Raw genomic sequence first — 13,633 nt, forward strand, 5'->3', positions numbered from 1 at the left:
TTTCAACTAATAAATCCTATTATTCACAAATTAAATTTTACACAAACGAAAAACTGTTAAAGCAAATCAGAAAATGTCTTTATTAGTATTTCAGAAATTTGTAATAATATTTATTAAATTTATTTTATAAAAATTACTATTACATATATTTTTATTGGAAATGGAAATTTCTAAAAAATTAAATAAAATAAGAAATTTCTGCAATATAACCGAAATTTTCTGAAATACAATTAGAAATATCTGAAATACAGTATAAAATATATATTGAAATGTAGTTGTACAAATCACATAGAGCGGAAACTTGAAAAAACCCAAACAAAAATATTACTCAAATTAATCACACATACGAGTGTTGTTTTTGTTTTCACATAGTTTTTTCTACTAATACATTCTCACCACTTAGGTTTTTGACATCTGAGTTAGGTCTTTGGCAGGAGAGTTTCCGCTCTATGTCTATTCTCTATGTTTAAAATGTTTGTATGAAAAACACTCAAAAATTATTTGAAAACTGAGTGATTTTCATACAAAAATTATGATATCGTTTTCCTTTCGTGTTTCTGAATTAGGCCCTTCTTTACAAAAAATTTCATGTAAAAGTTTTCTAATTTCAAGATTTTCAAAAATATTTTCTTAAGAAAATCTGATGTACAAAAAGATTTTCTTAAGAAAGTCAGTTAAATCAGTTGATTTTCTTAAGGGGATGTAGCCAAGACATTCCTCTATCACGCCCCGTTTTCTAAATTTTGGCACAAATTACCATTTTTAACCAATAGGCCAAAAAGTCGTTTGAGTGATTTTTCAAAAAATAGTTTTTTGAAAAATTTGTTCGAACACCTATCCGTGCAGGATGAAACCAAGCATGCGGGAGTGTAGCCAAGACCATCCTCTATCACAGCCTGTTTTCCAAATTTTGGAACAAACAACCATTTTTACCCTTTATGTCCCCAAAAACTTTGAATGATTTTTCAAAAACAGTTTTTTGAAAAATTTTTTAGAACGCCTATCCGTACAGGAAAAAACCAAGTATGGGAAAATGTAGCCAAGGCCTTTTTCTATCACGTTCCGTTTTCCAAATTTTGGCACAAATAACCAGTCTTGCCATATCTGTCCACAAATAGTTTGAGTGATTTTTCAAAAAATAGTTTTTTGAAAAATTTGTTCGAACACCTATCCGTATAGGAAAAAAACCAAGTTTGGGGAAATGTAGCCAAGAACATGCCCTATCACGTCCCGTTTTTCCAATTTTGGCACAAATAACCAGTCTTGCCATATCTGTCCACAAATAGTTTGAGTGATTTTTCAAAAAATAGTTTTTTGAAAAATTTGTTCGAACACCTATCCGTACAGGAAAAAACCAAGTTTGGGGGAATGTAGCCAAGAACATGCCCTATCACGTCCCGTTTTTCAAATTTTGGCACAGATTACCAGTCTTGCCCTATATGTCCCCAAATAGTTTGAGTGATTTTTCAAAAAACAGTTTTTTGAAAAATTTGTTCGAACGCCTACCCGTACAGGAAAAAACAAAGTATGGGGGAATGTAGAAAAGACCATGCCCTATCACGTCCCGTTTTCCAAATTTTGGCACAAATAACCATTCTTGCCCTATATGTCCCCAAATAGTTTGAGTGATTTTTCAAAAAACAGTTTTTTGAAAAATTTGTTCGAACGCCTGTCCGTACAGGAAAAAACCAAGTATAGGGGAATGTAGCCAAGAACATGTCCTATCACGTCCCGTTTTCCAAATTTTGTCACAAATAACCAGTCTTGCCATATATGTCCACAAATAGTTAGTGATTTTTTAAAAAAACAGTTTTTTGAAAAATTAGTTCGAACGCCTATCCGTACAGGAAAAAACCAAGTATGGGGGAATGTAACCAAGAACATGCCCTATCACGTCCTGTTTTCCAAATTTTGGCACAAATAACCAGTCTTGCCATATCTGTCCACAAATAGTTTGAGTGATTTTTCAAAAAATAGTTTTTTGAAAAATTTGTTCGAACACCTATCCGTACAGGAAAAAACCAAGTATAGGGGAATGTAGCCAAGAACATGCCCTATCACGTCCCGTTTTCCAAATTTTGGCACAAATAACCAGTCTTGCCATATATGTCCACAAATAGTTAGAGTGATTTTTCAAAAAAACAGTTTTTTGAAAAATTTGTTCGAACGCCTATCCGTACAGGAAAAACCAAGTATGGGGGAATGTAGCCAAGACCATCCTCTAACACAGCCTGTTTTCCAAATTTTGGCACAAACAACCATTTTTACCCTATATGTCCCCAAAAACTTTGAATGATTTTTCAAAAACAGTTTTTTGAAAAATTTCACGTCCCGTTTTCCAAATTTTGGCACAAATAACCATTCTTGAACTATATGTCCCCAAATAGTTTGAGTGATTTTTCAAAAAACAGTTTTTTGAAAAATTTGTTCGAACGCCTATCCGTACAGGAAAAAACCAAGTATTGGGGAATGTATCCAAGAACATGCCCTATCCCGTCCCGTTTTCCAAATTTTGGCACAAATTACCATTCTTGCCCTATATATCCCCAAATAGTTTGAGTGATTTTTCAAGAAATAGTTTTTTGAAAAATTTGTTGGAACGCCTATCCGTACAGGAAAAAACTAAGTATATGGGAATGTAGCCAAGACCTTCCTCTATCACGCACCGTTTTCCAAATTTTGGCACAAGGCCCCATTTTTAAACAATAGGCTAAAAAGTGGTTTGAGTGATTTTTTTGTATAAACGTTATTATTTGCTTTAGAAGCATACATAGCATGAGTGTTTTTTAACATAAACTTTTTTTTTAATATATAAATTAAAAATGTAATTTATTTTATTTTTTATTATCATTTTAAATAAATTAAAAATTTAGTTAAAGTGACTATAAAGTTTGTTAGTGAATGAAAATCCTCTCCCATGCACAAAAATGAAGAAGAATGGGCATTCAATGTTGATTGATAGTTTATATAAATTAAAAAGTAAATTCGTGTATTTAAACTTGGCAGCACTAAAAATTCAGTTTGTAAAGCAGAAACCAAGGTGCATTTAATAAGGTGCCATCGGCAGCACAGCTGATTATAGAAATAGCACGTACAAATGTCAAACTACATATATAAAAAATATTAGCCCGTATGTCAAACTCTATATATAAAAAATAAATGAATTCGCCTGTATTTATTTCAATTCGCCACTGCTGTCACCTTGTTAAATACGCCTTGGCAGAAACCACTGAATTCTCTGCTTCAAATTATTCTCAGAGAGTATTTTTTATTTACTCTCTTCAAAATTAGTGAAAACAAAAAAGTATGTTCAAAAAGTTTGTTATTTTCACGGGTATTTTTTTATATGTAGTTTGACATTGTGCTTGCAGGGAAAAATGTCAAAAACAGCTCACAAATAAATCAAAGCGAATTTTTGTTAAACAAAAAATGTTTATAAATTTGAATCTGTTTGTAATTTAATTTGATGTTTTTAAAAATAAAACCATTGGTAGGCAAAAAGAAACATTTAATTTTTGTGCTCTTTTGGGTAAAATATCCACAACAACATCAAGAAACTGAATGAATTGTGTGTATTTTTACGCTCTTTTGTTCACATTCGGGTTGTTTGACGAAAATCATCGTAACCTGAACTATATGAACGCCTACCATGGATAAAACTAATGTCGTGTAGTATTAATATTGGCCCATAATCATAGTCAAAGACTAAAGTCGGTTCTATTTAAAAACAACTTAAAATAAAAACCTACTTTTTATTAATTTGCAACTATAGTCAAAATTAAAGTATGTTTTAAATTGAACCGACTTTAACTGGGTGCCAGCGCAAATGTAGAAAATGTTTTCATATAATAGACAACAAAAAACAGACAAATGGCAACGCTGAACAGCTGACATACAAAATTAAAAAAAAAAAAAGGTAAACAATAAAAGTAACAGGGACAACTAAAGAAAAAAAAGTTGTTTGTAGTGGAAAAATGGAAAAGATACGATTAATATCATAATTAGGATATTTTGTTACTAATTTTATTGATAACTGTTCAATAATTGCAAAATCTCTACCAATATCTTGTAACTTATTTTTTACTTTTTGCCGAACTTTTTTACTTGGTGAAGAACAGCTGATGCTGTTGTTAAACGAGTTAATAACAGCTTCAGCTAGTTTTATATTTAGAGTCGACTTCAACGTCAGAAGTATACTTTAACGTGTCTATGATAGACCTAAAGTCCACTCTTAAGTAAAGTCGAGTTTAATTCTCTTAAAGTATTCTTTATTTTTGACTATGATTATGGGCCATTGGTTTTAAAACATAAACGAATTTAACAGCAAAACAAAGTTTGACATTTACAAAATGTAAACAAAGTTTGACATTGATTCAGCAGCACGGCGAAAAATGATGAACGAAAAAATGAACGATCAGCTGTTCTGATAACACTACCTTTCATAGTTTCACACAAAGTAAATTAATAAAGTAGACTCAGTAGAACAGCTGACTAATTTTTTTACTTTGGTCTGAACTATCAATTCACTTGTGGTTGTTGCGGCGAAAAATATAACATGCCCAAAAGCAAAAACAACAACAGGCAACTTTGACAGCTCAGACCTTAAACCAAAAACAAAATTGCTTGTGGTTTTTGTAAATGTTGTATTTGTTGTAGTACTGTCGGTACTTTATTAATTTACTTTGGTTTCACACAAGGCGTATTTAACAAGGTGACAGCAGTGGCGAATTGAAATAAATACAGGCGAATTCACTTATTTTTTATATATAGAGTTTGACATACGGACGTACGGGCGAATATTTTTTATATATGTAGTTTGACATTTGTGCGAGCTATTTCTATAATCAGCTGTGCAGCCGATGGCACCTTGGGTTTCACATATAGTGTACATAAACCACAGCGAATTAAGAAACAGCTGATTTTATGTACTCACCTTGTTAATACGCCTGGTATAGGTTGCCTTTACCTGTTTTAGAAAGCCGTCAAGGCGAATTCATATAAGGTGTACTCGTCCCTACAACAATACAAAAACAACATACATTTTGTTTTTGCTTTTTACCCAATCTGTCAAAAAACACAAGTAAGACGAATTCAATATTAAAGTAGAATTTAACAACAAGCTAGTGTAATATGTATATTTATTGCTTCATTTCATGTGGAGGATGTTAAAATGTTCGATGATAAGTTCAAACGCATGGAGAAACATAAGAAATTGAATATAAAATAAGAGAAAAAAGTGGACGCATTAAAAACACACATGTATATGGCGCGCACCAACCCAAACAACTTTTGACAGTTTGGATAAAGCAGCTGATGATCAGCTGGGCCAAAGTAAATTAATAAAGTAGACTCTGTAGAACAGCTGACTATTTTTTTATTCAGTCTGAACTGTCAATTCACTTGTGGTTGTTGTGGCGAAAAATACAACAAGCCCAAAAGCAAAAACAACAGGCAACTTTGACAGCTCAGACCTTAACCAAAATTGCTTGTGGTTTTTGTAAATGTTGTAGTACTGTCGCTACCAAGGCGTATTTAACAAGGTGACAGCAGTGGCGAATTGAAATAAATACAGGCGAATTCACTTATTTTTTATATAAGTTTGACATACGGGCGAATATTTTTTATATATGAAGTTTGACATTTGTGCGTGCTATTTCTATAATCAGCTGTGCTGCCGATGGCACCTTATCAAGGCGTATTTAACAAGGTGACAGCAGTGGCGAATTGAAATAAATACAGGCGAATTCATTTATTTTTTATATATAGAGTTTGACATATGTAGTTTGACATTTGTGCGTGCTATTTCTATAATCAGCTGTGCTGCCGATGGCACCTTATTAAATGCACCTTGGAACACCATCAGCATTATTTGTATACGCGCCAGACAACACTTCTAAAAGGTTCGTGTATCGTAGAGCATTGCAGTGAACAATATTATCAAGGCGTATTAACAAGGTGAGTGCATAAAATCAGCTGTTTCTTAATTCGCTGTGGTTTTATGTACACTATATGTCAAACATTGTTTATGTTTACATTTGTTATTGTAAATAACATAGTAATATTTTAATTCGCCTTGATTTTGACATTTAACGTACATTTTAACAAAAACAAATTGCCTGTTGTTTTTGCATTGTTGTATTTGTTGCCGGGACGCACTCACCTTGTTAATACGCCTTGAATATTATGATATCACAGCAAAGCAATCGAAAAACGTATTTATTTTAATTGGTTACCTGAACATCGATTCTTCAATCAAAATGTAAATAAGATTCATTGTACATATTTTAAAAATTATCATTAAAAAATACAAATTCAAACATAAACTTTTTTTCTAATTTGGACAGGACAACGTCTGTCGGGTCAGCTAGTTTACAAATAAAGATCAAAGTCTATACGATTGCTTGTATAAAAATTCGTTAGTTCTCCCACTTTTCTAACATAAACTCCGGTTTTGAAGTATCCATCTTTCGACCATTTGAGCATTTGTTTGGTATGAAATGGTCCATGTAGTTTGGTATCTTTTTCCTTCCACTTGAATTCCCAAAGAAGCTCTTTCGATGTTGATTCCACTGTCGCTTCTTTTTCTACACTTTCGTTATTCTTGTTAAGCTGATCCTTCTCTTTTTTGTTGAAGTCATCAGAATACATATCAAAACTTGTATCTGTTAATTTTACACCATCTTTGCTTGTGCTCGGAATAGAATTAACTTTTTCTTTTAAAGATTCAAAAGTCGCCTGATATATATCCATGTTGCCAGTTTTCGTTAAAATTTCGTTAGCCAACTCAGTAAGTTTTGTAATTTTATCTCCATTTACATCTGTGATACCTTGTTTTTTTAACCTTAGTCTTTCCACAGAACTCATCTTGACTCTATTTTTGCCAAGTCGTTTCAGAGTACAAGCAACAGATTCACCTTCATTCATATAAAATAACAATTGTTTATAAAGCAATGCTTCATTATAAACTTCCATCGATTTAGCATCAGCTGCATCATTTCCGTCAGCAATCTTCGAAATTTCTTTTTCCTTTTGTATCTAAATAAAATCCATTGATTGATTTAAGAATTGTACTATCTAACCGAAATACTTACTTTAACCCAGTCAATGTTATCCAGCCAGTTGTCTTTAATGTCATTTGATTTATTCCAATGATAATTTCCTTCCTTGTCAAAATGGCCTTCTTCTAATTCTTCCCGCATATTAAATGGCGTAATTTTGACTTCATCCTGAACTTTAGACACACCATCTTCCTCACCCTCGATGTCACTGTCACCTAGGTTATCTCTGAAAAAAATTATGTGCAACTTGTATTATCAAAAATGTTTGAATCTGAAGAACTATTAATGAAAAATCGCATGCGTTTAGGATATAACGTATTATATTTAAGAAATTAGTAAAACGCCTCTACTTCTCATAATCATCGCTATCCTCTTCATCAGAATCCAATGTATGCTTTTTGTTGCTCACATGGATATCTTGTAAGTTGTTGTCATCGTCATCATCTATATTATATTTTCTTTTCGTGGACATGTTTTTTATTATTGCAAATAAATAAATATAATCAGCTTGAAATAATTTGTTATTTATCATGCCGTATACAAAGGTGTTTTTAACAAGGTGACAGCATTGGCGAATTCAATAATTTTGTGTATATGGAGTTTGACATAAATGCGTTCGGGGAAATATTTGTTATCTGTGTATTTTGACGTTAATGCGTGCCATAGTTGTAATTAGTTATGCTCCAGATGACACCATATTAATTGCACCTTGTCGTATACAAAAGCACGGTGCCAGATTTATCGTTTAGTGCAAGGTGCATTTAATAAGGTGCCATCGGCAGCACAGCTGATTATAGAAATAGCACGCATAAATGTCAAACTACATATATAAAAAATATTCGCCCGTACGCCCGTATGTCAAACTCTATATATAAAAAATAAGTGAATTCGCCTGTATTTATTTCAATTCGCCACTGCTGTCACCTTGTTAAATACGCCGTGATCTGTACCAAAGTAAATTAATAAAGTAGACTCAGTAGAACAGCTGACTATTTTTTTTACTTTGGTCTGAACTGTCAATTTACTTGTGGTTGTTGTGGCGAAAAATACAACAAGCCCAAAAGTAAAAACAACAACAGGCAACTTTGACAGCTCAGACCTTAAACCAAAAACAAAATTGCTTGTGGTTTTTGTAAATGTTGTATTTGTTGTAGTACTGTCGCTACTTTATTAATTTACTTTGATCTGTACTAGACATTTTTAAACATTTTTTTGATTCTCTTTTCCACTCTTCTCAATTTTCGTGTTGTTGCTTCATATCATTTTTCTCACATCAATGTGATTTTGGTATTATTGGCTGTGTAGCAAAAAATCAGAGTGAAAAAATTAAACATTTTTGAACAAAAATTAGTTTCATTTAATTTTTAAGTTCTTATCTGCGATTTATTTATTTTTTCTTTAAATTATTTAGATTTAGATATTTAGATTCGCCTTGAGCATTACTCTGTTTTTATTGTGGAAAACATTTGAAATACATCTGGCAACCTTATTTTTCCACACGAAATAACTAGGATTCTATAGCTGAAACAAAAAGTCGACCTTTCGACTTTTTCCGTTTTTTAAAAGTCGACTTTTCGAGCTTTCGACTTTTGGTAATTTATGAAAAGTCGACTTTTCGAACTTTCGACTTTTTTCGACTTTCCGACTATTTTCGACTTTTTACCATTTCTTGTAAAAAATACATGATTTCTATATTTATTGCTGCGCCTTTTGTAATGTTTTATTATTTACATATATTAGCATACATATTCGACTTTTATCGACTTTTGAGATAACATAATCGATTGTTTGACTTTTTTCCGAACAAAAAGTCGATTTCGACTTTTTCAGGAAAAGTCGATTATTCGAACAATCCTAAAAAATAACATACGCAGTAGGGTTCTATAGTTGAAACAAAAAGTCGACTTTTTCCGTTTTTTAAAAAGTCGACTTTTTAGTTAAATCTTTTCGACTTTTTTAGACTATTAATGAATTTTTTAGACTATTTTCGACTTTCCGACTATTTTCGACTTTTTCAACTTTTTACCATTTCTTGTAAAAAATATATAGGCGCATATTCATAAATCATAACTAAAGTCGGAACTAGTAAAACAGAAACTAAAAAATAGTTCATAGATAGTTTTAGATCTTATTCACAATTCATAACTAATACCATGTTCACACGACGGCATTATTCGTCATTCACGCTCTCATTCGTCATTCAACCCACAATTATGAACTGAATTATATGATTCGCCATACAAAATTTCAAATGCGAATTACCTTGTTCGTACGTAATTCAGTTTGAATTACCTTATGAATTACGAACGAATGACTGCCATCTCTAATTTTTATCGATTATTTATGTATCAAAATCAGCTGTCCAAACAAAAATGTCAAAACAAAATAAAGAAAAAGATTTTAAATAAATAAATTAAAAGAAATAAAAAGTCTGATTAAAGTTAAATTCATTTGTAGAAATAGCAGCTCTGTCATTCTTTCAGACCACACCTGTAATAAAGCCCGCTCGCTGCCCTGGTCCCAGTTATTTCCACTTTTTCTTTTTTCTAATAATGAAAATAATAATTAAATTATATTTGTTTAATTAATAATGCTACAATTTTATGTTTTTACTTACCTTTTTAATCCAAATTACAAATTTAAAATTCGCAAACAAACAAAATAAACAAAAAAACAAATCATGTAAACAGAAGAAAAAAAAACAAGAAGAAGAAATAAATAAATGTCAAACTGAATTACGAATGTTGTCGTGTAAACAGGTTGATTCGCAATCGTAATTCAAAACGCGAATTAAGTAATTCAGACTGCCGTGGAAACATGGCATAAATTAGTTACTGCTTTGACATGTAGATAAAACAAAATGTCGATAATATTTCGATCGGTATATACTGTAATTAATTAAAAGGCTTATAAAGCTATTAAAGAAATATTTTTGTTCTCTAAAAAGTACATACAAAATTTATAGTTGTAATTTGTATTAGGGTTCTATAGCTGAAACAAAAAGTCGTCTATTCGACCTTTCGACTTTTTCCGTTTTTTAAAAAGTCGACTTTTCGAACTTTCGACTTTTTTCGTTTTTTAAAAAGTCGACTTTTCGAACTTTCGACTTTTGGTAATTTATAAAAGTCGACTTTTCGAACTTTCGACTTTTTAGTTAAATCGACTTTTTTCGACTTTTTTAGACTATTTTCGACTTTTTTAGACTATTTTCGACTTTCCGACTATTTTCAACTTTTTACCATTTCTTGTAACAAATACATAGTTTCTACATTTATTGATGCGCCTTTTGTAATGTTTAGCAATAAAAATGAAATTTATCAAGGCGATAATAGTTAGAAGAATGTTGTGTAGAAAAAAGCTTTAATTTATAAACATTTATATATTATTTATATTAGAATACACTACAAAAAATGCAAGTGTACCAAATTGCAATAGTTTTAGTATAATGTTGCAATTAAATATTTTTTTTAACATTCTAAAAAGTCGACTTTTATCGACTATTTTCGACTTTTATCGACTATTCGACTTTTTTCGACTATTTTCGACTTTTATCGACTATTCGACTTTTGAGATAACATAATCGATTGTTCGACTTTTTTCCGACCAAAAAGTCGATTTCGACTTTTTTCCGACCAAAAAGTCGATTTCGACTTTTTTCAGGAAATAGTCGATTGTTCGAACAATCGACTTATAGGATCCTAATTTGTATGTAAATCAATTAAAATAAGGGCATGTAAAATTAAATTTTTCAATAGAATGTTGTTGACAAAAAAAAACACATCTCTAGATTATTTTCTTTTTATATACATGTATTAAAATTAAATCAATCAGCTGTTTTTTTGAATGTATTCGTAGTTGGAATTTAGTTACAACTTTACCCATGATTAATAACTTAAATAGGTACTTAAAAAAGTCAACACTTGGTGATCGTTTATGAATATGCGCCAATGTATTAGTAGTTGGCATTTAGTTACAACTATTAAGTGCTAACTAATTGTGCTGAAAGTAACCAATTGTGAATAACATAAATAGGTACTAAAAAAAGTTAACACTTGGTGATCGTTTATGAATATGCGCCATAGTTTCTACATTTATTGATGCGCCTTTTGTAATGTTTAGCAATAAAAATAATATTTATCAAGGCGATAATAGTTAGAAGAATGTTGGAAGAATTTTGTGTAGAAAAAAGCTTTATTTTATAAACATTTATTTATTATATACAGTGGGGAGCTTAAATGAGTACATGTTTCTATTTTCTGCACTTCTTATGGAATAAAAATAAAACTAATAAAGCAAATCCAAAATTTTTTTCTGTCATTTATTTTATGTTTAATATGTAACAAAATGAATTACAATTCAAACCAAAAAACATCCAGTTCTAAATAAAAAAATAGACAAAACTAAAATAACTCGCATGTACTCAATTTTGCACCCCACAATAACTTTAGGGAAGAATTGCATTTTTTTAAAAAAAATTCAAAATCCTTTACATAGATAAAATTTTACACGCATTGGCATATTTTCTATAAATTTTTCATTAACTTTATTTGGATACTCTTTCTCTCGTGCTCAATCCGCATTGGGTCACCATCCTATTGAAAAATTACTTCTTCTGCTGGATTTCCTCTTTTAAGCCTAGTACTCTGTTCATATTTGCGAAAAATTATGGTTTTTTCATGCGAAAAATTTTATATGCTGTTTGACAGCTAGCTGTTAGCACAAAGTATACAGAGGCGTCACGAGACAGAAAATAATATAGTTCTATATTTGTTTCATTTTTAGTAACTGCCCTTTTCATTTTGTTTTAGTCTTAATTTTCTGCCGCAATAATTCAATTTCTTTCCGATTTAGTTTGATGCAATCATTTATTTTTGTAATATTTCACTTTTAATTGCCATTGTACATGTGGAGTTTTATTTTGCAAATGTAAAAAACAACCAAGAATTTTGTTTCATTTAAATTTACACGTAAACAATACACACATTTTTATAATTTTCCATTTTAAAAAATTTTGTGCCACAGACTACGAAAAAATTGTCTTACAAATTTATTTGTTTGTTTTGTTCACATTTCTTTGTATACCAAATTCGTGTTGTATATAGCGTTTTGCTTTAACACATCACTGATATTGTAGTACAAAATATATTGCTATCTCTTTTTATGAGAACTGCCCTAACATCTGATTTGGCGTTTTTTAAACGTCAAATTTGACACTTCTGTATATTCTGTGCTGTTAGTTTTAATTTCGTGCGAAAGAAGTGCTGCATATGTTATTTCGTGTGGAAAAATAAGGTTGCCAGATGTATTTCACATGTTTTCCACAATAAAAACAGAGTACTGCTTTTGCGAAATTATTTCGCATATATTTCATTCCAAATATTTTATATGTAGTTTGACAGCATTTCGCACGAAATTTTGAACAGAGTACCTAGCTTTATATACAAAAACGTGATGATGAGACTACAAAATCGTTATGGTGAGTTTGCAAAATACGCAGATGGTTTTCTTTACCCATTATTTCATTGATTCTTAGCATTGGTACAAGGTGGCACCATATAAAGCAACCCCATATCATTACCGTGTTTTACTGTTTCCTTACTGTTTCACCAATTTTGAAAAAATCGTCGAAATAATGAGTTAAGAAGATTATCTGCGTATATTGAAGACTAATCATACCGAATTTATAGACTTGCCATTCCGATTTTGTAGATAAGATCGCCAATCATGTCGAAGAAGTTATTTTACAGCAGGACGGTGAATTAAAGTACTCATCAAAAACTTTGAAAAATGGTTATTGAGCAAAATTTTTACCGAAATAGTGTACAGTTCGATATATCGACCTCAATACGTAATCATCTTTGTATTTTTCACATTCATCTTTTGACTTTGTCATTATAACGTTTATCCTGCAGAAGAAGTAATTTTTCAAGAGGATGGTGACCCAATGCACACGTCAAAAATCGTAAAGAATGGTTTTCCTAGAAAAATTTCTTATTAATGCAGTTATCAGCTCAATGTCCTGATTTCAATCCTATTGAGAATTTTTAGTGAATCGTGAATTGGCGGTTGAAACAATACCGATTAACTCCTACCAATTTGTACGAGCTTTAACAGCGGATTGAGAACGAGAGAGAGAGTATTCCAAAACAAGTTAATGAAAAATTGATAGAAAATATGCCAATGCGAGTAAAATTTTATTTACGTAATAAAGGATTTTGATTTTTTTTTAAAAAAATGCAATTCTTACCTAAAGTTATTGTTTGGTGCAAAATTGAGTACATGCGAGTTATTTTAGTTTTGTCTGTTTTTTTATTTAGAACTGGATGTTTTTTGTTTTGAATTGTAATTCATTTTGTTACATATTAGACATAAAATAAATGACAGAAAAAATTTTTGGATTTGCTTTATTAGTTTTATTTTTATTCCATAAGAAGTGCACAAAATAGAAACATGTACTCATTTGAGCTCCCCACTGTATATTAGCATACACTACAAAAAACGTTCCCACGATTCGGAACGACCCGAATCATATTCGGCCAAAGATTGTCAACTCAGCGACAGCTGTACAAACCGAA

General features: G+C 31.0%; 1 protein-coding gene across 1 annotated transcript; it reads right to left on the minus strand.

Annotated features, from left to right (window-relative positions):
* Window positions 1–6,199: 6,199 nt before the first annotated feature.
* On the minus strand, window positions 6,200–7,630 carry holn1 (CD2 antigen cytoplasmic tail-binding protein 2 homolog holn1). The gene is made up of 3 exons (XM_065499830.1): window positions 7,409–7,630; window positions 7,092–7,284; window positions 6,200–7,035 (listed from the first exon to the last, which is right to left on the minus strand). Exons 1-3 carry the CDS (start codon window positions 7,588–7,590, stop codon window positions 6,370–6,372), a joined length of 1,041 nt encoding a protein of 346 aa, XP_065355902.1. The 5' UTR covers window positions 7,591–7,630; the 3' UTR covers window positions 6,200–6,369.
* Between the last annotated feature and the right edge of the window lie 6,003 nt (window positions 7,631–13,633).

Source organism: Calliphora vicina, chromosome 2 (assembly GCF_958450345.1).
Source record: "Calliphora vicina chromosome 2, idCalVici1.1, whole genome shotgun sequence".
NCBI lineage: Eukaryota > Metazoa > Arthropoda > Insecta > Diptera > Calliphoridae > Calliphora > Calliphora vicina.